Source organism: Pieris napi, chromosome 22 (genome assembly GCF_905475465.1).
Source record: "Pieris napi chromosome 22, ilPieNapi1.2, whole genome shotgun sequence".
NCBI lineage: Eukaryota > Metazoa > Arthropoda > Insecta > Lepidoptera > Pieridae > Pieris > Pieris napi.
The window spans coordinates 4,532,578-4,559,921 of record NC_062255.1 but is presented as its reverse complement, the minus strand read 5'-3'; the positions used below and the strand labels follow the sequence as shown (position 1 = coordinate 4,559,921).

Here is a 27,344-nt window from a genome sequence, read left to right as displayed (position 1 = left end):
AAATATTTTTAGTTTTAAAATTTCTCATCACGAAAAATTGTGTATGCAGCGCCATCTAGTACCTAATAGTGCTCAAAGTTAAAATGTAATGTCCTAATTGTAATGTTGTAACTGGTGAGTTCTTTTTAGCTATCGCTCGTAATTATGTAGTACGAGTTTAAATAAAAATAATAAAAAAAACTAATCCAGTAACATTCCACGTCTTTTAAAAGTCTATTATTCTTACTACACTTATTTATACCTTTTATGCTAGTAAGATAATTTAGAGACACCTTCTTTACTAATAAGAAGATTCATAGACAAGCTTAAATACGAACACTCGATTACTCTGAATTTTGACTATACCAAAGACCATAGACAAAGACAATTAAAGGTAAAAATATTTGACAGCTTCTGACTTTGTCAAACTCAATGTTAAACATTATTTTTGGAGTATTAAATACGATTAAAGTATAAAAATAAAGGTAAAGATGAGTTCAGAAAGCTCAACACTTGACGAAAGAAAGATGTCTAGCTCAATGAGATTTATCCCTTTCGGGAGTTTACTGAAGACATGGACAGAAGTCTCCAGAATAAACTATATGTCGGCGATGGCTATTGATGAGATGTCTAGAGGTAAATGAAAAATTATATACAGTCAAACCTGGATAAGCGAGAGTTCAAGGGAGCACAATCTCATTCTCGCTTATGGAGGTTTCTCACTGACCCGAGTTTCTTGCTAATGCAGGTACATGGGTAGCGTTTCTCTCTTATATAGGTAAGGAGGAGCAAGTACGAATGTAGTAAATATGTAATATGATAAAATTATGTGCATAATGTGCACAACACATTATGTACATATATATTTTATTTTATTTAGAACTAATTTACACTTATAAAACCGTCAATTTCGTTCGGGTTTCTGTTTTTGTATTTTGAATGTTTATCTCTAACTCATAAATTTTGTCGAATATTGTTTGATCAACAACCGCCGCGCCGCGTTTCCAAAGTACTGATGGGGACCGTCTCCAACGCATTTAAAGTACATAATATAAATAAAGCCCGACTGTCGCTTATAGAGGTAAAGATAAGTAGCAGTCTCACTTACGGAGGTGCATGAGGGAAAAACGACACTCTCTTACAGAGGTTTCTGTTTCTCGCTAATAGAGGTTTTGGGAGCTTAAAATGACGGGTCCCGGTTATTACTCTCACGTATAGAGTTTTCTCACTTACCCAGGTTTGACTGTAGACAGAAATGAATACAGCAGCTGTAATACTGCTGGCAAAAAGAGATGGTTTGACTTTTCCAAAATACTTTTGTCTAAGGTCTCTTCTCTGTAACCATGCCCTACATACTCATAACATTGTATATATTATATAGTATAAATTATGGATCGGAATGTGTGCTAAAACACAAAAGATATGCAAATTATACAATACTAATATTATACAGATAAAGTATATGTTGTAGGGGGTAATCTCAGCCTTAACAGAACTGATTTTCAAAATGCTGTTACCAATAGAAAGCCAAACTATTTATGAGTGACATAGGCTATCTCGAATTTATAAAAATCTTTTTTGTGATAGTCGGTTGTGCAAAATCAGTTGGGGAGAAAACGGTCGAACGAAAACCTTTCTTACGAACGCTACCTTAACAATAAGAGGTATAAAGTCAAAGTCAAATCATTTATTTCAATTAGACCATCTAAAATGGCACTTTTGAACGTCAAAAAAAAAATATAGAGAAGATTCTAGTTGCCCCTTCCAAAAGGTAGTTTCGTGTGGAGAAGAATGGGCAAGAAACTCCACACTTACTCTTTTAAAATAGGTTTACAATATTTTGTTACATTTGTTAAATAATTATATGTGAAGACAATGTACTCTTAGAATAAACTACTTTACTAAAAAAGTTAGTATACATGTTCCTCACATATTTACAAATATCGAAACCGTAGAATATTAACATTAAAGAGTAATAAAAATATATGAGTAATGAATATAAAAATATATGACTAAGTTATAGAGATTTGTAAGATACAAAAGAGTCAACTATATATTATGTGTGACTTTTATATTATATAAAAACAAGTCCTCCACAGAAAAGACAGACGGATCGTCTATCTGTCTGTCTATTCGCGAGGTCAAAAACGCACGATATAAAAATTCAGAATGATTCACGAGGAAGTTTTTTTTTTAATTGTTAGTGGGCCTACCTCCCCGGCGACTTACGCCGAGGGCCGAGGAAGCTAAGCTAAAATGAGCTTTTCATGAAGTTGATATTTATTGAAGTAAAAAGAATATTTACATTGAACGTGGGTTAGGTGGTTGAGGGTTGGTTTTGCTATGAGATACAATTCTTTTCCCTCAACCGCCTGAATAGAGTCCGCTCACGAGGAAGGTTTAGGTATATAATTTTTCACGGGTCACGGTTTCCCGTGCAAAGCCGGGTCGGGTCGCTAGTATAATATATAAGGATCGCGGAATAGTTACCGCTAATGTTATTTTGCTTAAAAGATACATTACTTTTGATAAACAAAACTGCAATAAAGACTTTTTCATTCTTCTTTCATTAAAACTGTACTTTGATTTTAAAATAACACTTTTTATTTAACCGTGGACGTGTCCCAATTATAACTTAAACCGTATGCTTTAAAGGATAGTGTCGCTTCAAACTAGAATTGCATATTGGCTATAGAATGGCTTAGTGGAACCTGTAATAGGTGTGAGCCTAGTCTAATAACGACTAGATTGTCAAAGCGAATCCTTTCAGACCCATTTTCACGCGTCCATATAAAAGAAGTCAGATATTAATAGCCCCCGAATGTATTGTATTATGTAAGGAAATTTCGTATAAAACTTCGATATTGTAACCCAAGGTGTGAAAAAATACAGATAACAATCCCTTTATCGCGTTTGCTGCGGTAACTATTGACAATAGAGCAAAGTGAAGTGCTACAGTTTTATAGAAGACATCAATATCTACAAAAAGTCCGTCTAACTATTACAGTTATTTCATAATACAACTTTTTTTAAATGCAATAACGCTGTATTAATATACGCAATATTAATCATCATCCAAATTTATTTTTGTATTAACCTTTGCGGACAATTCAAAAGTTATCGTGATTTATATTTTTTAAATTTGAATTAAGAAACAGCGGTCTAAAGTGCCCTGTAAACGATCAAATTGTTTGTCAAATTTTACGTGTTTGTCAAATTATTTGATAGTGTACGGCTGTGTTTGACGCGTTTGTCAAACAATCTACGTGTTTGTCGTGTTTGATGAAAATTTGGATTGATGTCGAGTTTGACAAACAGGTTTGAACATGTACGGCGGTGTTTGTCAAACAAGATCTCATTCGTTGTATTGCCATCATGGAGGACGCTACGCTCAGTGACGATATGAGTGGCTATTTTACGAACAAAGAATTTACGTTGCATTTCATATATGTTTATCGTAATATGCCGATGTTATGGAAAAAAAAATTAAAAGATTATATGGACAAGAACAAGAGAATTTATCTCTTAATTTTGTCTTCTTTTTTTTGGCTTGATACACAGTGCTAGAGACAATGCCAAAATGTGTCAACAATTACTCATTGTAAGCGCTCGGCACGGCGACTTCACGTCATGAAAGGAGAAACCAGAATCTACTAGAAATTTAACAAATTTGTTTGATATTTGGTTTGATCGTCTAAGCTATTGTTTGATGAAAATGTGAAGTTTGACAAACAAGTTTGTCAAGCTAATTTGATCGTTTACAGGGCACTTAAGTGACTCTTACGGTTTAATATACTACCGACAATAAATATGAAAAATTTAGCTTATGGTTCCTGTATGAGGAAATGTAAAAATTTTCCAATCACGAAAAAGTTTCAAAACACTTTATCACAATACACGAAATCCACGCGGACGAATCTGTCAGCGGAAGCTAAGTTAGGTTTAAGCTAGTTAATATTTAAGTTTAATAATTTTAAATACATTTTTTAAATCTGGACTTCTTCACATATTTTTAAATTGCATAAACATCAAACGAACTCCATACAAAGAATCCGTTGGACAGTCTTAATGAATAGTCGCGTGTCTCTTTGTTTCATCATCCATCTAGTTTAAAATTATTTACCACAGAAACCACGACTTTTAAGGCGATATTGTGTGCTTATTTATAAGACCTGAGAACTCTTCATCTAAAACTTCTTATACTAAATATTAGTGCAATACACAACATCAAATAAACCGTAGTTATGACTGAGCAACGAAGGCACTACAATTTTGGCAATTAGCCATCCATATTGGCGAGAACATGCCGTATCGCAGTAGTTTATATGATTAAAGCTGTTTGTCAGGATCCCGGCTATCGAGTTTCAACTAATTAGATTGACGTAATTAAATTTTGTAGAGTTCATTCGTCCGTTTACAACCCAAGTTGCGAGAGTTAATTTTCATGTGACGTTTTACGAAACCTCACTCTTCGTTGCTTTGCTTATTGCTGATAATTATCTAAACCAGTGATTCCCAAAGTGGTCTATATCGACCCCTAGGGGTCTATGACAACCTGCAAGGGGTCTACGTCAGCGAAAAAATTTTTTGGGTCCATGAAATGAAAATGGGGGTCCACGATAGTGGATCTTAACACATACACTGATAGTACCTATTTTTTACATCATACTATCTTATAATATCAAAACATATACATTATTAATAAAGTACCTATGAAGTAAAAACATTATTATATATGTTTATAAAATTGTGTGACGAAAATGACGAACACTTTCATCAATTACTCCTTCACACTGAAGTACGCTGGCTGTCGAAAGGCTTATGTTTGACAAGATTTTTTGCACTTTTTGAGACAATTTTAGTATTTCTGGATACTAAAGATAAAATTTTAAAAGAAAATTTAATGAAGACGAAAACAGACATTGCCTATTTAACAGATTTGTTTACAAAATTTAATATAATTATTTGCAATTACAAGGCGACAGTTTAAATAAAGGGCTTAATATCAGGTAAGTAGGGGGTCTACCCAACACGGAAAAACATGGCAAGGGGTCTACGACACAAAAAAGTTTGGGGAACTCTGATCTTAACACTGTTCCCGGTTCAGCAATAATAGGAACTATGTATTTCAATATTAAAAGTTTTGTTTTGTTGAAAGGCTTGCGCTTTTAGTAATATTGCTGTAAATCGTGTAAAAACAAGTTATTAAAATATTAACTCACAAAAAACTATAAATAAAATTGAACTAAAACATTTATTATAAACGTTTATGTTACCTATACATATAATTGGTATTAGGTAACTACCGTCATTGAACCGTGAATGAACGCTCGGTATGCATGCCCAAGCTTCCACTTCGTCGTACAGATTAACTATCTGTGTTTTATTTTTTAGTTAACAAAACTAATACATGAGCTTTTACATGTCTGTTTATACATACTATTATTTATACCTTTTCTTTAGATTTTATTTAATTTAATTTTAGTTATGTTATGTTATTTTTGTATCTTTTTGTTAATTAATTATGCATCTCTTGTACTTTACCCTCTGTAGGTGTTTCTTTTTTTATTGTTCCATTTTAGGGTTACCTGGAAGAAATCGCTTGTAATCGCTAGTTGCCTAATAACTTGTGTAACCTACTTACTTTTTGTTTTTTTTTTATATGTATAATTATGTCTATTATGGCAATGAAGTATAAATAAATATAATTTGCATACATTATTTATTTTTTATAATTTTGTTTGACTAAATGTAATGACGCAAATAAGAATTATATTAGTTTTCTTAACTGCCAGTTCTCGTTCCGGATAGATTCTACATCATATTTGACTAATTTACTAACAGTATTTTGTAGATTTTTTTTTCGACCATATTATCTTTATTAAGTTCATTTATGTCTTTCGTAAATGTATTTTGTCAATTTAAAAAGGCAAAGAAAGATATAGAGTATCTTTTAGATATCTTAATAGTCAGGGTTTGACAGCTGACACTAATTAGTTTTTTGGCGGTTTTGAAAGCTACCACAGACTACGCAACATCTGTCTGTGGCCGCAAAGGACCATCAACGACTAAACTTTTATTTTATTTTAGATCAAAGATTCAAAAGTTTTTCTTTACCATTAAAGAAAATATCGGTGCCGGTATTTGATCCGTCCAAGTTTCAGAATAAAGATGATGAAAGCGAACTAATTGAACAGGTAAGAAAAATTTCCAAAAGTTTTTTCGTTAAAATATTTTAATTAAGACCCTGTTTTGATAATGTTCCATTGTTTTTCCAAGTTATTGTCGGGACAAAAGATGTTTTATATAAAATACGAAGTAGAATATTTGGATATCGCAATAATTTTGGTTAGCAAGAAACTTTTGGCTGTAGGTATTTTATGTGACGTGAAATCAAGTAATTTCTCGGACTAAAACTTTCATTTAAAAACACGTAACTTTGTTAATTGTAAAGAAATTATTGCTTTTACTAGTTCAGCGTTTCGTCGAATTCGAAACTTTTTCGTCCCTTTTAATTAGTCGAAACTCGAAATAATGTTTTGAAAAAATATTTCGGATCAATATCAAACCAGTATTGCGTGTCAGATTACTTTTCTTGTCTTTAACAATACTATTTTTTTTAAATGGGTATTAACTATTTTTTCATCGACACAAGCATATATACATGTTTTCACCTATTTGTCTGTGAATGCTTAGGATTTTATGTCGGGTGAAAAACCCTAACACTTACTATATAATTATGACTTGTTTTGTGTTATTTTCTTGTTTTGACATCAACTGAATTCACTTAAACAATTAAAAGCGATAAGCTTTTAATTGTTTAAGTGTATATAATGTAATAGATAATAGTACATATTTTTATACAATCCACAGTTCCCAATAAACGTGACAACGCTTATGAACGAGGACAAGCTGTGGGGTTGTTTCTACAACTTTCCGGAGTTATATGACGAAATTTATTCGCCGCTTGTACGCGTGAGGAATATAGATGATATTCCCGATATTGAAGGTGGTGTGCTTACAAGGGACCTCGTTTGCGCCTGCTTAAGCTATTTAAAACGATCGCCGATTTTAGGCGACTACGTATGTATCAAATTGGATTTGTCGTCCAAGGTAAGTTAAACTAACAAGAAACAATACATTACTTTGTTAGCTCAATTAAGTAGCAGTTCATAAGTAGTTTTAAGGACCTTGAGTTCTAAATTTAAAAGTAATTATGAAGAATGTATGGATACTAAAACGTCTAAGCTGGAAAGGGATTTTCGAGTGTCATTGACACCTGTACGTCATAATCAAAATTAGAGTAAAGAACTTTGTTTTTTTAAACAAATTGCTGGTGTATTAATATTTTAAAAGTAGTCAATCGTATCCCTTGTGCATTGATGCACGCGCAAAGCGACGTCGCTTACCGCTTTATGATAAGATTCAGTCAATACGGCACGAAATTTGTTCGTATCCCAATACGTTTCTTCAATTTGGGACTTATACTTATTTATTCTTACCCTTAGATATTTATTATGAATATAAACGCAATAGGTATTAAGACAGATACATTAGTAAACAATAATTTCTTCCCACTGCAGCGTCTACGGTTAGAAATTTTAACTACGCTGTAATTTCCACGAACGCGGGAAATAGTTAAATATGTTAGAGAGTCGATATTACCATATTAGAATAATTTCAGGCAGAAAGGCTTCAGGCGTTTACATAATATATATGTTACCTAGCAATAATATTTAACGCTCGTGAATATTATTTTACTATTAAGTTATAATTAAAGGTATAAGTGCCTCATTAGTTTTACGTAGTACAATTTGTTGTCAAAGTCAAATAATTTATTCATATAGGTAACACAATTAACACTTATGAACGTCAAAAAAAAGAAAATATATATATGTATATATGAAGTGCTTCTAATTTTACATTTACTGCCAGTTCTGAAATCAAGGGCGTAGAACGGAAGAGAAGAACTGGCAATAAACTCTCCGCCACTCTTTTTATTCGCCAAGTTTTTTGTTTTACAAAACGGTTGTAACGAGCTGCAACCATTACACCATGTTCCACATGACATCTTAATTAATAAATAATAATAAAATAAATTAAAAACAAGGATTTGTCCTCTATCAGCAGGAGGCATGGTGAAATAATAGCACGCACTTACATGCTCTTGGGAACAACACGCATTTGTATACGTGAAACTTATGTTATATTTTGTAGTTAAAATGATTTTAAGATGTTAATCTCACTTTGATTTGCAGTTTCTTACCAACATTGACGTATTGAAACATTACAAATATTTGGTTTATTTGGATTTATCGTATAATATTTTAGAAGATCTTGGCGTCCTCTCCTTTCTTCCATATATACAATTCCTTAATGTTTCCTTCAATAATTTTCAAACTGTATTGGATTATGAAACACGTATGTAAATTGAATATATTTAAGGATTATCACTTACTATACATTTAATTACCACTTACCATAAATTACCACTTACCACTTAATATAACATTTTTTCAGCCCAATGGTTTTTAACTGAAGTGCATTATAGATATAATTCTGTTATGAAAATACGTGATTTACAAGCTTTTTGGTCAATTACGGTCATTGATCTATCACATAACAATATTAAAGCTATATCTGGATTGGACACACTTAGGTAACATAAGTGTAACTTGTTTATAGACTATTTATTTATTGAAATTATACTTCTTTAGGCGCGTTATGAAAAATTGATGAGAGTGAAATTTTACGATGCGCGCGCACTGTGACACAAAATTAACAGAATTAAGTTGCCCACGGAAGATGCTACGGCATTGGACATTATTTAAAAACAACGAATAATAATAAACATTTATTTATTTAATTATTCAAAAGTAAACTGAACTTTATTGACTATAATGACTCCTTTTCCAGTCTTTGATTATTTAATTGTAATTAATTATTTGCATGCAATCAAAAACTATTTTTAATAATGCCAAAGAAGTATAACTTCTTACGCGCGTACATAAGAAAAAAACATACATATAAAAAAGCAGGCTTCATAAATTACTAGGCAACCGGCCTTATCGCTTACCAGCGATTTCTTCCAGGCAACCCTAGTATCGACCAATAAAAAAGAAACGCCTATATAGGGTGAGGTACAAGAAGTGCATAAATAATTAACAAAAAAGAAAGTAACTATTAGTAAAATAAAAAAACGATAATAATATAAACAAAAAGGTAAAAGCTAAGCTATCCAATGGTTTATCACAATTTATATATATAATGGGCCTCAGGCTTCAGCAATTGTTTTGTGTCTACATATGTAAATATAAGTTGGCGATTTTCCCTTCCTCCTATATATAGATATATTTTGTCCTCTTTCTTGTCGCAGTTTCATCGTTTTCTTCTACTACATAATTAAACTAGCACGTTAAACTTTATATTAATTTGTCTTTTTTTATCTAATCTTGATTACTTTTACATATTGTTGAAGGAAAAGCTCACATTTTTGTGATTTGAAAGTCGATGGAACGAAAATGCGACATTAAAAAGAGACAGTCACATTAATTCGTAAGATTTAACGTGGGAGAAAATGAGATAGGAAGCATTATGTTACTGAGTCTACTTAGTTTTACTTTTGACTTTTTAAGCATGATATTTACGTATCAGTTACGCCTTTTAGCTGGCCAATAAATAATTAATTTAACGGCTAAATAATAGTCGAAACTACGTGGTATAGCTAGTCTAAGTAGTTTAATGTAGTAAATATTCTTTTTGTTCCTACAATCTGCTGTAATAAACTAAAAAGTATTCATTTTAACATAGGTATCTTCGCCGACTAGACCTATCCTTCAACCATATACATAAAATCGAAAACTTAAATCATCTCCGCTTGTTATGGCTCGATCTTTCCTACAACAACATTTTTGATTTTGAATTCGACGATAACTCTGGACTCTGGACGTTACTTCACTTGGAATACTTGAATATTAATGAAAACAGCCTAACATCTATGAAGGTTTTCTCGGGATGTAACAGGTCAGAAAACTACAAAAGCATTTTGATAATTCAATATTTTTTAGATATTGGGCCGTTTAGAGAGCGTTCAAGTATTACGTAACGAATTTTGGGGGGGGGGTCGGTAAAACGTTACGATGCGGGGCGGGCATTGATGCACTCGTTATTGTTAATATTATTTTCGGCTTTCCAGTACTTTACAGCACATAATGGTAGCTATAAAGAGTCACTGGGTGGTCACGAAACGTTGTACAATTGGGTTCAGAAAAACGTTACGGTGCGTTACACGGGGGTCAATAATTTCCAAAAATTGTATGACGTAATACTTGAACGCTCCCTTAAATATTACGTTAGCAGATTTACTGCAATTTATCCCCTTCCTCTTGTCAGCTTTTTTGTAGGAATCCTCAAAAATGCTTTTCGTTTTCAAGCAAAGACAATGTGTTGATAATATGTGTAAAAACGTAAATAATTACTGTTTATTTATTTATTTTGTTATTAAGCTTACGACATCACACACAGTACTTAACCTACTAATTATTTTACAAAATCTTACATCTAAAATGTGTGACAATTAACGTAAACATAAGTTTCACAAAAAAAACAGAAATTTAAAATATAAAAAATACAATTAAAACATATACAAGATAATACAAGCACACAACAAAATAGAATAAAATTATAGAAATTTGTTGGCACTTACGCCTTTAGTACACCTACGCGTTCGTATGCGGCTGCAAGTCTTTGCGAAATAATTGCGGAACGTTAGTACACTGCAGTTTTTTCGCAAGGAAATGTCATTGTAGCTTTCGTGGGCTGTAGGTGCAGACGTCGTTTCAGAATGTCATCTGAGTTGTCCCAGTCGTCGCTTTCAGATTCTGAAGAGGAAGAATTGTTGTTGCTGGCGTCGGTATTAAAGAGAAAGTGTAGAATCTGGGTGCATGAAATAAATCAGAAACGAAGAAAACTCGGAGAAAATAAGCTATGCGTAGAACTTCAATCACATGAAGATCGTTTCCATACATATTTCAGAATGAAGCCGGAAACTTTTGAATATTTACACAATCTTCTTGAACCTTATATTAAAAAGAAAAAATTGTATTGAATTTCAGTCTTTTCTTGAATTTTCCTCCATGCCACCTCTTTTTTATATGCATTTTTGTAATCAACATGCCCAACTAAATATAATTCGCGATAATTTCGAATCAAATTCCATAATAATTCAATATTTCCGGCTTCCATTGTGCGAAATTCTGTCCTCACCGACAGACGCCTGGCGGCTGCGTCTGTGTAACAGTCATTTCGCAGTTACTTGCGAAACAATACCGACAAGGATGCAACTATTTCATCTAGCTATATATTAGAGCGAGACAAAACACATGCGAAACGTTGCCATACAACTTAAAGAAAAATCATCAGCAAAACAGCGAATTAGGTTCGAGCAGCTGTTGGTGATTACATCAAATAAGATAATCAAAGAACCCCCCCTCCCCCCATACTGCTTACGTAATACTGGAACAGCCCCTATTGTTTCTAAACCTTTTTCAGACTCCGGGAAATTCACGCTAGAAATAACAGACTAAGTTCCTTATTGGAACTGGCAGTATACATGAACAAGTTGCGTCGCCTGACCCTTTAGTACACTGCAGTTTTTTCGCAAGGAAATGTCATTGTAGCTTTCGTGGGCTGTAGGTGCAGACGTCGTTTCAGAATGTCATCTGAGTTGTCCCAGTCGTCGCTTTCAGATTCTGAAGAGGAAGAATTGTTGTTGCTGGCGTCGGTATTAAAGAGAAAGTGTAGAATCTGGGTGCATGAAATAAATCAGAAACGAAGAAAACTCGGAGAAAATAAGCTATGCGTAGAACTTCAATCACATGAAGATCGTTTCCATACATATTTCAGAATGAAGCCGGAAACTTTTGAATATTTACACAATCTTCTTGAACCTTATATTAAAAAGAAAAAATTGTATTGAATTTCAGTCTTTTCTTGAATTTTCCTCCATGCCACCTCTTTTTTATATGCATTTTTGTAATCAACATGCCCAACTAAATATAATTCGCGATAATTTCGAATCAAATTCCATAATAATTCAATATTTCCGGCTTCCATTGTGCGAAATTCTGTCCTCACCGACAGACGCCTGGCGGCTGCGTCTGTGTAACAGTCATTTCGCAATTACTTGCGAAACAATACCGACAAGGACGCAACTATTTCATCTAGCTATATATTAGAGCGAGACAAAACACATGCGAAACGTTGCCATACAACTTAAAGAAAAATCATCAGCAAAACAGCGAATTAGGTTCGAGCAGCTGTTGGTGATTACATCAAATAAGATAATCAAAGAACCCCCCCTCCCCCCATACTGCTTACGTAATACTGGAACAGCCCCTATTGTTTCTAAACCTTTTTCAGACTCCGGGAAATTCACGCTAGAAATAACAGACTAAGTTCCTTATTGGAACTGGCAGTATACATGAACAAGTTGCGTCGCCTGACCCTTTAGTACACTGCAGTTTTTTCGCAAGGAAATGTCATTGTAGCTTTCGTGGGCTGTAGGTGCAGACGTCGTTTCAGAATGTCATCTGAGTTGTCCCAGTCGTCGCTTTCAGATTCTGAAGAGGAAGAATTGTTGTTGCTGGCGTCGGTATTAAAGAGAAAGTGTAGAATCTGGGTGCATGAAATAAATCAGAAACGAAGAAAACTCGGAGAAAATAAGCTATGCGTAGAACTTCAATCACATGAAGATCGTTTCCATACATATTTCAGAATGAAGCCGGAAACTTTTGAATATTTACACAATCTTCTTGAACCTTATATTAAAAAGAAAAAATTGTATTGAATTTCAGTCTTTTCTTGAATTTTCCTCCATGCCACCTCTTTTTTATATGCATTTTTGTAATCAACATGCCCAACTAAATATAATTCGCGATAATTTCGAATCAAATTCCATAATAATTCAATATTTCCGGCTTCCATTGTGCGAAATTCTGTCCTCACCGACAGACGCCTGGCGGCTGCGTCTGTGTAACAGTCATTTCGCAGTTACTTGCGAAACAATACCGACAAGGACGCAACTATTTCATCTAGCTATATATTAGAGCGAGACAAAACACATGCGAAACGTTGCCATACAACTTAAAGAAAAATCATCAGCAAAACAGCGAATTAGGTTCGAGCAGCTGTTGGTGATTACATCAAATAAGATAATCAAAGAACCCCCCCTCCCCCCATACTGCTTACGTAATACTGGAACAGCCCCTATTGTTTCTAAACCTTTTTCAGACTCCGGGAAATTCACGCTAGAAATAACAGACTAAGTTCCTTATTGGAACTGGCAGTATACATGAACAAGTTGCGTCGCCTGACCCTTTAGTACACTGCAGTTTTTTCGCAAGGAAATGTCATTGTAGCTTTCGTGGGCTGTAGGTGCAGACGTCGTTTCAGAATGTCATCTGAGTTGTCCCAGTCGTCGCTTTCAGATTCTGAAGAGGAAGAATTGTTGTTGCTGGCGTCGGTATTAAAGAGAAAGTGTAGAATCTGGGTGCATGAAATAAATCAGAAACGAAGAAAACTCGGAGAAAATAAGCTATGCGTAGAACTTCAATCACATGAAGATCGTTTCCATACATATTTCAGAATGAAGCCGGAAACTTTTGAATATTTACACAATCTTCTTGAACCTTATATTAAAAAGAAAAAATTGTATTGAATTTCAGTCTTTTCTTGAATTTTCCTCCATGCCACCTCTTTTTTATATGCATTTTTGTAATCAACATGCCCAACTAAATATAATTCGCGATAATTTCGAATCAAATTCCATAATAATTCAATATTTCCGGCTTCCATTGTGCGAAATTCTGTCCTCACCGACAGACGCCTGGCGGCTGCGTCTGTGTAACAGTCATTTCGCAGTTACTTGCGAAACAATACCGACAAGGACGCAACTATTTCATCTAGCTATATATTAGAGCGAGACAAAACACATGCGAAACGTTGCCATACAACTTAAAGAAAAATCATCAGCAAAACAGCGAATTAGGTTCGAGCAGCTGTTGGTGATTACATCAAATAAGATAATCAAAGAACCCCCCCTCCCCCCATACTGCTTACGTAATACTGGAACAGCCCCTATTGTTTCTAAACCTTTTTCAGACTCCGGGAAATTCACGCTAGAAATAACAGACTAAGTTCTTTATTAGAACTGGCAGTATACATGAACAAGTTGCGCCGCCTGACCCTCCTTGACTTCCGGTCCAACCCCATCTGCTCTGTACCTGGGTATAAAGATGTCGTCATCAATACATTTCCCCTTTTGCTTTGCTTAGATGACATAGAACTCGATCCTATTGAACAGGTGAAAACTTATATATTATACGTTTGCACTTATTGATTTTAACTTAGTCTTTAAATTAATTCTAGATTAATATTTTTAAATATCTAAAGAATAGTTAGTTTAGGGTACGATTCAGCGCAGACTTAGGGAGCGTTCAAGTATTACGTAACGCAATTTGGGGGGAGGGGGAATGTTTTGAAACGTTACAGTGCGTTACATGGGCGGGGGGAGCTTCTGAAATCTTTAAAAATTGCGATACGTAATACTTGAACGCTCCCTTAGCGTGAACTTTTACCGTTGGTCAGGCAGAAAAGGCTGATCACCTACTTGTCTAGTAGAAAAAACAAATGATCTCGAAACAGACTTATAAATCTGAGGCCAAGATTTGTAGCGCCATGTTTTTTTTTTAACTTAAATAAATGTTTTTAGAACCAGAACTATCAGTTAAGTAGTGTCCACTATTTGCAAAAGTTTTTTAAAAACATGATATCCTCATCAACTGAAATGCACTGTTTATAATAATAAACCTAACCTGTTTATTTGTAATGAATTGCTTACAATATAGAATTTTTTTTTTTTTTCCGTTATTATTCGATGTCGCTTTCTTTAGTACCATTGATCGGAACCCCTTCTCGGGTTAAGGCATTCAGATTTTTCTACTATTTATCACAGTTTAATTTTGAATACAATTGCCATTGACATAATTTAATTTAAAATAAATGTTTAAAGAACTTTATTTTTCATTACACTATACCTTTATACATGAAAACCCTAATATATACGAACGAGATACACGTCGCCATCTAACAGCCGTCCTAATTTTAGTCTGCTAGGCTCATATGCATTTAAAATAACCTTACAACAAAATAATGTTCAATCATCCTGCGAGAGTATTATGTGAACGGGTATTTATTATCGCGGAACGGAAATCGCTCGAATCGAACAGCTTATTTATTTAGTTATTAAGCTTACGACATCACACACAGTACTAAATCTACTAATTATTTTACAAAATCTTACATCTAAAATGTGTGACGAAATATGTAAACATAAGTTTCACAAAAAAAAATAGAAATTAAAAATTAAAAAATACAATTAAAACATGTACGATAATACAAGTACACAACAAAATAGAATAAAAGTATAGAAATTTGTTGAAAAAAGAAAAATCATCAGCAAAACAGCGAAATTAGGTTCGAGAAAGGCACCCCACAATGCTTTCTCTAAAACAGCTGGTATATAAGATAAATGTATAGACAATCTGTTTTGCAGAGGACGCGTAAGATGAACATGAATCCCAATGTGTTTATGTTCGCCTCTCGTCGCCTATTGCGGCTGTTGTACATTGAACAGCTCTCTCGGTCACGGGTGTCACCTTTCAACCCTCCAGCTGACACCACCGATGTTCCCTTGGTAGTATTGGTTGGTTACGAAGCTGTTGGTAAAGGTAAGCTCATAGAATGTAGAAGAAATAAAAGAATATGCTAAATTATAATTAGGAAATATTACCGAAGCTTTTAGTAATTAAAAAAGTCAAAATCAATCAAAATAAAAAAAAGCATATTATACGCTAAATGCTTCTTATTTTACTTTTACTGCCAGTTCTCAAATCAAGGGCGTAGAACGGACGAGAAGAACTGGCAATAATCTCTCCGCCACTCTTTTTAATCGACAAGTTTTTTGTTTGACACAATGTTTGTAAGGAGCTGCAACCATTACACCATGTTCCTCGTTCCATATGACATCTTAAATAATTAATAGTTAATTAATAATAATAATAAAAAACTAAAAGAAGGATTTATCCTCTGGCTTTAGGCTTGGTGAAATAGGAGCACGCACTTACATTCTCGTGGGAACAAACATTCATATTTACAACAAAAACATTAACACAAAAATTATAAAAAGAGATTGGTTTAAAGGAAACAGTTTAAATTGTCTTAATCTAATGAATTCATAGTCAGCGAGGACTTCATGACCACAGACATTAGACAGAGTACTTCACAAGAAAATGACAGTTATGAAATTCACCATAGCAAGTAAAGAACTTGTCACAATGACAAGCACACCATTCAAATCTTTAGAGCATACCTCTCAACCCACAAAGTCTCCATCATTCACGTCACGTTGTACTTACTGATTCATATAATTTAGGATAGGGGATAGGAGGTAGTGTGTGGAAAATGAGGACAGAGACTGGATATTCTGGGAAACGAAACAAGTCAAAATGTATTATAGAATAAAAATACTCAAGAACTTATCTATCCTTTTTTTTTGCCACGAAAACCACAGATAAAAGCTAGTATTTTAAATTATTTGAATTTAGAACTGAAATCCAGAAGCAACCTAGCCAGGGTAGCATAACTCTTTATATCTTTTCAAAGATAGACTTGGACACCCGGGGTTCTGATGCAGCTTTAAGATAGTGTTTGGCATCACGCCGAACAGTGACCGTAACAATAATTTATCGCCTGATAACTCAATAAACAATGTTGTAACTGGATACTGTTGCGTTATTTTAACTTCACTACTAAATTTTAATGGTCCATAGCAACATAGAATTACGGTTTAAATAACATTCATTACACAATTCTAAAAACCGACGGTTTTAAATAGAATTTATCTGTACTTTTTTTTTTAATATTAGTAGAATAACGTTTCTATGTAAGCGTCTGACAGCTGTCTTTATTGTTAAGTTTGTACTTAGCACTCAAGTTGTCCAATAAAAGTTAAACATTAAATTTTAAAAAAAACAGTGGCGCTACAACCTCTTTAGGTCTTGGCCTCAGATTTCTGAATCTGTTTCATGATCATTTTTAAATCTAATAGGCAACAAGTTGATCAGCCTCCAGTGCCTGACACACGCCATCGACTTTTTGAGTCTAAGACATGTCGGTTTCCTTACGATGTTTTCCTTCACCTTCCTTCCTTCAGTTTGAGAAAATGTTATGGTGGCTGTACACACTCGTCGAGACACCCCGAGACAGGCCGAGAGCGAGAGTGTACAGTAGAGCTCTCGTCTCGTCTCGCTTCCTCGCAGTTGGTCTCGCCTCTCTCGGTCGCCTGTCGGTTTTTTGCGCACGAGTCAAAGGGTCTCGCGAGTAAAACGAGAGCGACCTGTACACACTCGTTCAATCATTAAATTTTGGATAATATTAAAACTTTATGATCTACTAATTACCAATTTCTGTTGCGGTGTATAGTGACCATCTTCTTCTTTGCCATGGCTTCGTATTTTTTTTAATGGTTAACGTGAAGAAAATTATAATAACTCATTGCACAAAGACAAACAGCAGCAGCGGTTGCCACGTCCATTATTAACGGTGTTTTAAATACAATTAACGTAACGAGTGTGTACAGGCTGCGCTCTTCTCTCGGTCCTCTCGGTCGAGACTCCCGGCGAGAAGCTCTCGCCGAGTGTGTACAGCCACCATTAAATGCGCACATAGAAATAAAGTCCATTGGTGCACAGCCGGGATCGACCTCAGGGATGAGAGTCGCACGCTGAAGCCACTAGGCCAACACTGCTCTAACATTAAATTAAGCCATTTAATAATAGTAATTTTAATATGTTCCCTATATTTCTAAACGAAAAATAAAACGGCTTTCGCTGCCTATAATCGCCCAATTTTGTAGCCGAGTTGCACGTGTCTATCTATTACGTACAATTATTCAAGGGGGCTTAGCCAAGATGCCTTAACAGTAGTGTATGTAGAAAGTCGAAAACTTATTTGTATGGAAATGACAGTTCGTGTCGACAAATTGGCATCAACGTCTTGACTGAGCCCCAAGGTCTATTTAAAGTTTATCTAAAGTCGTTCTCTGTGTATGGTGTTGTGAAGATGTTTTGAAAAACTAAACTAGAACATAGAACAATCCGTCTATACAAAAAATCTACAAAATCAAATAAAAATACATTTGTAATACACAAAAGTATATACTATTGATTATCTAATATTTTGTTTCAATATGTCAAGTGAAGCATGGCGTAATGGTACCAGTTACTTACAATTTCCTTGTACACCAAAAGTTGCCGTAAAAATGTAATAATAAATTTTTTGTTACAATTAATAAATATTGATTTGATAGACGAAATGTTAAAGTAAGGGAGAAATTTGCTCCATAAAATAAGTAAAAGTTGTTTGTCTGTCAGCAAAAGTAAGCAATGCTTTCAAAAATAATAGCAGGTACATAAACGTATTAATCTTTTGTAGGAATTCTCAAGTTGTTTGTTTTCAAGCATCCCCAAAGACCCCCCTCCCCCCCCCCTATAATGCTATCGTAATACTTGAAAGGCCCCTACGGAACCCAACTGTCTAGGACAGGTTCACGCTTGTTAGATTCCAATTCCCAGAAGTTTATTTCGTAGGCTCGTTGGCTCGACGCATAGCGGCAGAATGCAGTTCGCATGTAGAATTATCTTTGAAGCACACAACAGCGTCCTACCATTCCCAGGAACATTATAAGCAAGTTACGAGAAAACAGTTTGATGATATGTTGCTGGATGGCCAATTTCTAACGTACAGCGAGATGGATGGAGAATCATATGGTCTAAGTAAGTTTTTACCAGTTTTATGAATTAAAAATGTTATTTTTTTTTGTTTTTTTTTTTATAATTGCCTCTGCACTAAGACATAATTTAACATTACGATCTAGTCTAACTTAAGACTAATAAGTAATTTTGAGTCTAACCTAATTTACAAAAAAGTTTATTTAACATTAAAAAGAGTCCAATTATGTTACAGTCTCTATTAAGATGATTTTTCCACTTAGACTTGCTAATAAAAGCGACTTTATTAAATTATATTAGTCAAATAAATATTAATTTAAAAATATAATTTTCCTTGATGTTACAGACATTTTATCTTTATTTAAAAGTGAAGAGAGCCCAACGAGCTGTAAAAACTTAAATTGAGCTGAAATACTCCACTATCGTCGCTGAATTAATACGACTTCCGTAATCGAGTTTTAGGTCCGTTTTAAGTTAAACTTCGAGTTGATAGCTAATCAAATAACTTAATTATTCGACTCTAGAGTATTCAGTCTCGCTTTTTATCGCTTCTACCTTTTTCTACAGTTTACGATACGATTAGAGAGATAGTGCGGAATAAATGTTTTTTACAAAGAAAACGTTTTTTAAGAAGATATTTGAAAAACAGTGGCAACACTGTTAAATGAATTTGTCGTCTTTAGTACAACAGTCAGTCGTAGTCAGTAGTTGTAGTAGTTCATACTTAGCACTAAGTCAGATGTCTCCACTTTGAATCTGAGGCTTAGAGGTCATTTGAGTTCGTCTTAACTGTAGAGTCTATGTCAAATACGTCAACACGTTTATTTCCTTACGGGAGTCATAATTAGCGCTGTCTTCACTTTGAATCTTATCCTTATTAGAGCAGTGATGCCCAACTCCTACAGAATCTTCCCAGATCTTAGGATCAACTAAAATACCAATTCCAATACCTCTAAATATTGATTAAAAACCCGTAAAGTTAAAATTTTGTTATTCACTGGAATTGAGAGGTACCTAATTTCAAATATGCATACAAGTAGTATAAGATATCGATCTTGGAGTATTTCTTTCTGGTCTAGCTTTTTGATATGCCAGTTATAGCCACACTTGGAGTTTATATTTGGTTTAGTTTGTTGGTTTTGGTTCTCGGCTTTATAAATATAAAATACTTACTCTATAAAAATGCCTCTAAATAAATGTACCGCCTAAGAATCCCCAGGACATCTTAATTCACCCTAAATTTTGGGGGGAAACCAAGTTAGCATCACCACCTTAGAGTTTTATTTAAAAATGATGTTTGATAAAATAAAAGCTGACAGAAAATTCACCTGCAACAAATATTTGTATGAAAAGTCTTAGGTTAGCACGTAACCCCAAAGGTGCTTTACATTTTTCATAAGTATTTGTCAAACTCATGGAACAGTTGGAGCTCTTAGAAGATGTCTTGCCGAGGCTTACTATATGTTTACTTAACACAATAATATAATCAGTTGAATTTTAAAAAATAAACAAGTGCCATCAGTTGACAGATGTCACTAATGTTAGAAGTCAATTATCATTGCACTAAGTGACAGTTAATATTGAATACAATTTTATCTGTGGCACGATAAATAACTTCATAATCGTTGTAATAATTGAATTTTAACGTGTCTTAATCTGGCATAATATTACAGAAGATTTTTTTTTCGAATTATCAGCCCGCACTTCTAATAGACGTTCTATTAGAAGTGCGGGCTGATGACTGATACTATACAGTCAGTAATAGACAACAATCATATTCCTTTAAGACCTAATTGGTACCTATTAAAAACGTTACGAAACTGTCCAAACTGGGTATAATATGGCTTATAGTAGCGTACTTAATGTTTAACTAAGCACAAAATTGTGGGACAACGTCCTGTACAGGTCGCGCGGAGGCATTTGTAAAAGACGGCAAGGTTAGGGTTGTCACAATGGACCTTCTAGGCGCTTTAATGCTGAAATTGCGAGGCTGGCAACCCTACTTGATATTAACGACTTGTTCGGATAAACGGTCGCTAGCTGCAAGGCAACTTGAACGGAAAATGTATGTAACATTTTTATAATATTACGCCAGAGCTACTAAAGAAAATTATTGTTTTTAAATATCAATTTTTAAAACAAAACTTAAACATATGCACTATAATGAACTCCTGGGCCCGTTCCAAGAGCTGCTTTCTTTTGACGTATTTGCCAGAACTCAAGACGAGAATGTTACATGAGATGCAGACTAGTGGACCTTAGAGTATAATCTTTGCCGTCTATTGATTTGATAATAATATTTTATATTAAAACATCAGAGCACTTACTATGTACCTTCCAATAGCGACACCGACAGCGATCCCAATCTCAATAATAGTTTTTTTTACCATGAACCGAAGGTCAGCGCTATTAGAAAGAACCAAATCAAACTTGCATACAAAAACCTTGTTTTCGCTACTGGAAGTTACAGAGTAAGGGCTCTGTAATTAAGCTCATTAATAAATTTTTTAATTTATGAAGAAATCTGTTATAATGCAGTAAAATAATCTTAAATAAGGAGAAACACAAATGCTTGAACGTTGGTTCGCTTCGTGATCATATCGTATGAAAATTTTTAGCGCGAGAGATATAGCAAACGAAGACATACTATCAACTAATATGATGGAGATATCAACTCTACAAGTTTTACTTTCTGGACGAATAATTATTAATGGAATTATAAATGAAATATTACAGGTTTGGTAACCCACATGTTTTGCCTTTAAAAAGTCTAAATTGTGTTCGCTGACATATCTGAATTATTTATATGATTATCGTTTGACCATTACTCTCATCCCATAGGCCGGATGATCGAGCCCCGGCTGTGCAATACTATTATTTCTATGTATATTTAAAAAAAATGATCACGAAACAGATACACGAATCTGAGGCCAAGAGCAGAGTTTGTAGCGCCACAGCGCCAGCGGTTTTTAATACCTTATTTATAACTTAATCAGTTATGTATGTCCCATTGATCTGCGTCTGTTTCGTTGATCAGCCTTTTGTGCCTGACAGATTTTTCGCTCTAAGACATTCTCACAATGTTCTCCTTTTTTTAATTGTACCATGTAAAACTGAGGTTCAAACATTTAAAAAAAAGTTGTTTGTCTATCTCACGTCGGTGTCTGCCATCAACAGTATTTTTTTCTATGAAATTTTCCCAATTTAGGCGATACCCGAGGACAAAAGCCAAAGTGAATTCATAATGGAATCAGAGTGTTCCCTCTTGATGGAAAGCGAGTACAGACACGCCCGTAAATATAACAAGAATGTCAATAGACTGACTGTGTTGACGCCTGTGAGTATACCTCATTATGTGAGAGCACGTAAAGTGTGGCCACTATCGCGAATATTCGTTAATATGAAAAAAACTTAACTTGTTAATGTTGTTCGGAAAACCGGCTTTTATGTGATCAATCTCACCATATCCGAGTATATCGGTATAAAATGCGTAACAAAGCAATCGATATTTAGGACATTTTTTTAAATATATTAATGATAATGGTCACGCACATATTGTTTATATATTTTTGTATGTCTATCGAGACAGATTTTAGAGGAACAACACCGTTGTACGTATCTATGAACTGAGGTTTTTTTAAATCACATTTCAATTCTCACACAAGAATCACCACAATATATGAGCCAAAGATAACAGTATTATTATTATTATAAAGTTTTTAAATGTTGAAAAAAAATATTGTTCCTAATATAAGTCTGTCTTTGTTGGGCTGCAATTTATTTTAAATATAAAAGCTATTCAATAATAATGAAGAGTAAAGCGTTAAGCGGGCCATAGACGGACCGCATGTTGCAGTCAAGACCGACTGCAATATGCGGTCGCCGCACGGCGATCTGCAGTTTCCACACTAAATTCATATTCGCAATACACGGACCGCTCGAGCAGTTCCTGATCAAACCGCATATTGCAGTCGGTCTTGACTGCAACATGCGGTCCGTCTATGGCCCGCTTAAGCGACTCTTCTGATTTAGAATTTATAATATTTTTATTTTAGAGTAGCTCAACCATAGGAGATGCCTGTAAGAGTGAACAGGATAAAAACAGTATTGTGGACTCCAGCATGTACTCATTGTATAAGGAAACCCAGCCTATTGATGAGTACACGAGCGATGTCTATGGCCCACAATCGGCAGAACGTGGACATCCCAAAATGTATGCCCTATTAACTTCATAAGGATACCGGTCACCGGTTCACAGTTCGATTCGGAGTTATTAGCATTGATTGTTTCGGATGACAGAGACGGTTTTTTTTTTTTTTTTAATGGCTGTGGCACGGTTTGTGCATTAGCCAGCGTCAAGTATGAGATTTTATCATTCGTGCTTTTTGCCTTAGAAATTCGATCATGTCCTCCATGTACGGTTTAGGCACTCGCCCGGTACCGCACAACCCTCCCAAAGGCTGAGAACAAATTTAAATTAAATTAAAACTTGCCCTCGAACCGGGAATCGACACCGGTACCCCTCACCTAGCTGCCGCTTAATAAGACCGCTAGGCTATGAGCCCCCCAAAGAGACTCCTTTATAATAACCATTTGAAATACCATTTTGTTCAGTAACTGACTGACAGTTGCGACTAATAAGAATTGTATTTGAGTTCATACATTGCATTGCTTTGGTTTATATTGAAGTTTATTCATATATTAAAATAATCTGTTAAATGTGTTGCTATAATACATAATATTTTATTAAACCTTGTAATTTAGCAAACGCAGGTATCAAACATTGTCAAGTTGCTTTAATGGTAAACTATAAGGGTTAAACCAATACATTCTTTTAAAAATTTATTGTTTTAGAAGACCTAAGATACCTACTAACAGACCAAAAAGTTTTGAGAACACAAGATATCATAGAAATTGGAAAGGTTAGTGATAATTACATGTTAGCTGGGGCTTGAGACAAAATCACTTTTTGGCGGGCTCACGAACACGTGACACCCCAAACGAATTTGTATGAAAATGGTCATATGCCAAAGCGTGAGCTTATGTCATTCACATACAAATTCCTTTCGCGATAGTGGGTCACGCCTGTCGAAAAGTGATTTTGTTTCAAGCCCGAGTCACATTCATATATTTTATTTTCGAACAAATAATAATTGTTCGAGTTTGGCACTCGTTAACGCTATTCTATGAAAGTAAATTGTCTATACAAAATGGATTGAATATTTAGCGAAATAATAGTTGGGAATGACACTAACATGTCTGCGCCAGTGTAATGAGAGTTTACTTTTATATTTGCGTACGTGGTAATACTAGTTAAATAATTAATAATCACACTGGCTAATTGAAGTGTATATGTCAAAAATTGAATACAATATTTTAATTTTTACTTAAATTTTACACATTAGAGAGAGAATCTGCTCCAGCCTCCATGATCCCCAAGCCACACTAAAGCATAAAAAACTTTTTAACATTAAGTTATTCGTTACCTTACCTTATTCTTATATGTTTCATAATGAATACTACTCAATAATGATTACTTTCAGCTGGAAGTAGAAAGTCTTCAAAATCAGTTGCATTTACGTCACCGGAGAACACAGATATGACGACGGATGATTCGGACCCATCGGGATTGTTTATCGAACCTGTGGCTCAGAAGGAAAGTACGAAATCGAAATCTTATCACAACTTTAGTACTTTCATTGTTAATTATAGAAGTGATATTACGAGAATTACTATAGAAATGTATTTTAAAATGAAACCATATGCAATAGGAAGTACATTATTTTTATTAACAATTGTTGATAAAAATTAGAATAGCGACATCTATGTACTCATTATCTTACTAATAGCACTTCTATTTTTGAGAGTAACTTAAGAAAGAAATATAATTGAGTCATTACTCAAACAAACTGTACTCATTTACTGAGTTTTGTACTCTTTTTTCGCTAACCGTACTCTTTTCAAATCCTGTACTCTGAAAGTACTCATTTGTATATCTAAAACATTTTTTAGATTATTTTATTTCAATTTTATTAATTAAATATTTAAAATTATTTTGACAGTGATTTGAATTTCACCAGCAAGCAATATGCGTATATTGCTTGCCGTTATGGGCAAGTCAGTGGTCAGGGCAATCACCAGACACGAGTTTTACAGTGATTTGAATTTCGCGCACACATGGCTGCCGTTCCGGCACAATTGAGAGGCCGTATTATGTACCTAGAGAGATAGATAGAAAAGAGATGGAAAAGTTCTCTTCAAAATGAAAGTCTTTCGGATGTGGCTACTTTATTAGACGAACATCCTCATTTAGCAAAAAAAACCTCTCCAAAGAAAAATATGTTTTTAAAAGAAAATATTTTTTTTTGTTTTTTCTTCTTTTTTTCGCCTATGAAATACTTGCAAAGTGTACTCTTTTTGAACAAAAAATCTGACCTTAAATTGTCCCTTTTATAAATTAAAACTAAATCTACTAACTAATTTCACCTTTTTAGCAAATTTGTCAAATAGTGTTTACGCTGCAATTAAAAGAGACCGTATTTCAGTTAAAACAGCGCCATTGAACTGATTTATTTTAATTTTTACATATTTTCAGTGGAAAACGTTTTACTAACGAAATCTATAAGCGCTAGAGTGGGTAGATTCCATGGCGAAAACGATTCACAAGCTTCGGATTTATGGTTGGCATTCCTCGCCGAAAATGGTTTGGCACAAGCGAGCGAAATATTTTCAGAAGCATGTGGGTTTTGTACCTTTTATATTATTAAACGTACAGCATTAGTTCTACATGTTTCATATTGTTTTGTGGCATATTCGTAATTATACTGTTAAAGTTTATAATTAACTAGCAGACCGGCCAAGCGTTGCTGTGGCTAAAGTTTTTGTTATATTACATAGTAGTAAACTATTCAAGGGAAACGGTAGCAGAACACCAGTCATGGGGACCACCATGCTATTTTGGTGGTTATGTCATTAAATTGTAGCTTATGTGAAACGTTGGTACTTTCAACACAGCGCCATCTGTTACAATTGTGACTATCAAATAATAAACAAATATTCTGCAATAAAATAATATTGCGGGTATAAATTGAGATGTAAGCTATCCTATCTTTTAAGTTGGATCAAACTACACGGTGTGCAAATTTGATTAATGTCGGTTCGGTAGTTTAGGAGTCCATAGCGGACAAACAACGTGACACGTAATTAATATAAATATATTAAGATGAACACACAATGTTTGCTATACCAAGAATGTAGGTAAGACAAAATGAAACATATTAGGTACTACCTTCTTTCGTTTACTATGTTGCTTTTTTTTACGAAAGAGATGAGTCGCTACGTATTTGCCTTATCATGTATTCCTAATTTTAAAATTCATCTAATTATTTCAGATAATGCAAAGAAACGTGAGAGTAGGTTAGATGAAGGCGATTTTTTCAAAATTCAATTCGACAATTATAAGGAGGTAATAATATAACTTTACTGCCTATATGTCGTATAACGAGGTCTGGGTTTGATTTTTGGCGAAACAATTGTTTTTCAGGTTGGTAAAGACCTGAGACAATCAGCCCTCAAGGGTCATTACCACCCAAAAGTACCTCATACAACTTAACAAGCATACGTTATATAAGCATTATTTTACAAGAAAACAATACATATTCTTTTTGTAAGACACATTGTACTTGCCGATTGAAAATGGTGCTTAGCTTAGAGATATTGCAGCTGGTTGGGCCTTTCTCACCCTAGGTTACCGATAAATAGTTCTAGGATGGACATTTAAGAAAAATAATCTTTTTAGATACCAATAGAAACATTTACAACAACGCTTAAAGATGATTATGATGAGATAAATCGGACATGCCCTGGTCTTTTTTGGAATACCGTAAGTAATCAAGGGTGAAATATTTTTGTTTGGTATAAGGGAGCGTTCAAGTATTTCTTTTTGTAAAACGTTACGATGCGGCGCGGGGATTAAATTACACGTTATTGTTAATATTTTTGTCGACTTACACCACATAATAGTAACTAAAGAGTCACTAGGTGGTCACGAAACATTTTACTATACTTGGGTACAGTACTGTACTTGGGTACTGAAAAACGTTATGACGAGTTAAGAGGGGGGGGTGTCAATAATCTCCAAAAATTGCGTTACGTAATACTTGAACGCTCCCTAATACATAATTCTAATTCTGAAATTAAATTCTTTCAACAAAACCTAACAAATTACCCGAGCTTTCCATAAAATTTAATCATACTCTACTTAATTAACCTCATAATTCGCAGTTTGAAAATAGAATACAATTTTTTTAATTTTTTATAGGTGAACACAGACAACAGTGAAGTAGCATTTGCAAAAACAAAAAGGATTATAAAAGATATTGTGAACTCTCAGAATCGATTGAAGCCACTTTTTGATATAGATTTTACTAACTTCACTAACTATCCCAATATGGAAGAAAAATTGAATGCAATTTCTAGACAAATAGCACCTCAGAGGCTTTTCTATTAATAAAATCC

General features: G+C 34.2%; 1 protein-coding gene across 1 annotated transcript; it reads left to right on the top strand.

Moving 5' to 3' along the window:
* Positions 1 to 455: 455 nt before the first annotated feature.
* LOC125060842 lies at positions 456 to 27,336 on the top strand. Its single transcript, XM_047665950.1, has 19 exons — positions 456 to 615; positions 6,070 to 6,176; positions 6,853 to 7,092; positions 8,238 to 8,400; positions 8,500 to 8,638; positions 9,790 to 10,002; positions 14,140 to 14,341; positions 15,593 to 15,767; positions 18,687 to 18,872; positions 20,733 to 20,892; positions 21,446 to 21,563; positions 22,036 to 22,164; positions 22,883 to 23,040; positions 23,682 to 23,749; positions 24,371 to 24,487; positions 25,423 to 25,566; positions 26,219 to 26,292; positions 26,626 to 26,709; positions 27,148 to 27,336. The coding sequence occupies exons 1-19, from the start codon at positions 471 to 473 to the stop codon at positions 27,334 to 27,336; spliced, it is 2,811 nt and encodes a 936-aa protein (XP_047521906.1). The 5' UTR covers positions 456 to 470.
* Positions 27,337 to 27,344: the final 8 nt, after the last annotated feature.

Bases quoted from the DNA above. Each gene is read 5' to 3' on its own strand.
- LOC125060842 (XM_047665950.1), top strand. From the start codon at position 471: ATGAGTTCAGAAAGCTCAACACTTGACGAAAGAAAGATGTCTAGCTCA. The intron at 22,165-22,882 runs GTGAGTATACCT...TTTTTATTTTAG, and splicing joins GACTGACTGTGTTGACGCCT to AGTAGCTCAACCATAGGAGA. The intron at 24,488-25,422 runs GTACGAAATCGA...ACATATTTTCAG, and splicing joins ACCTGTGGCTCAGAAGGAAA to TGGAAAACGTTTTACTAACG.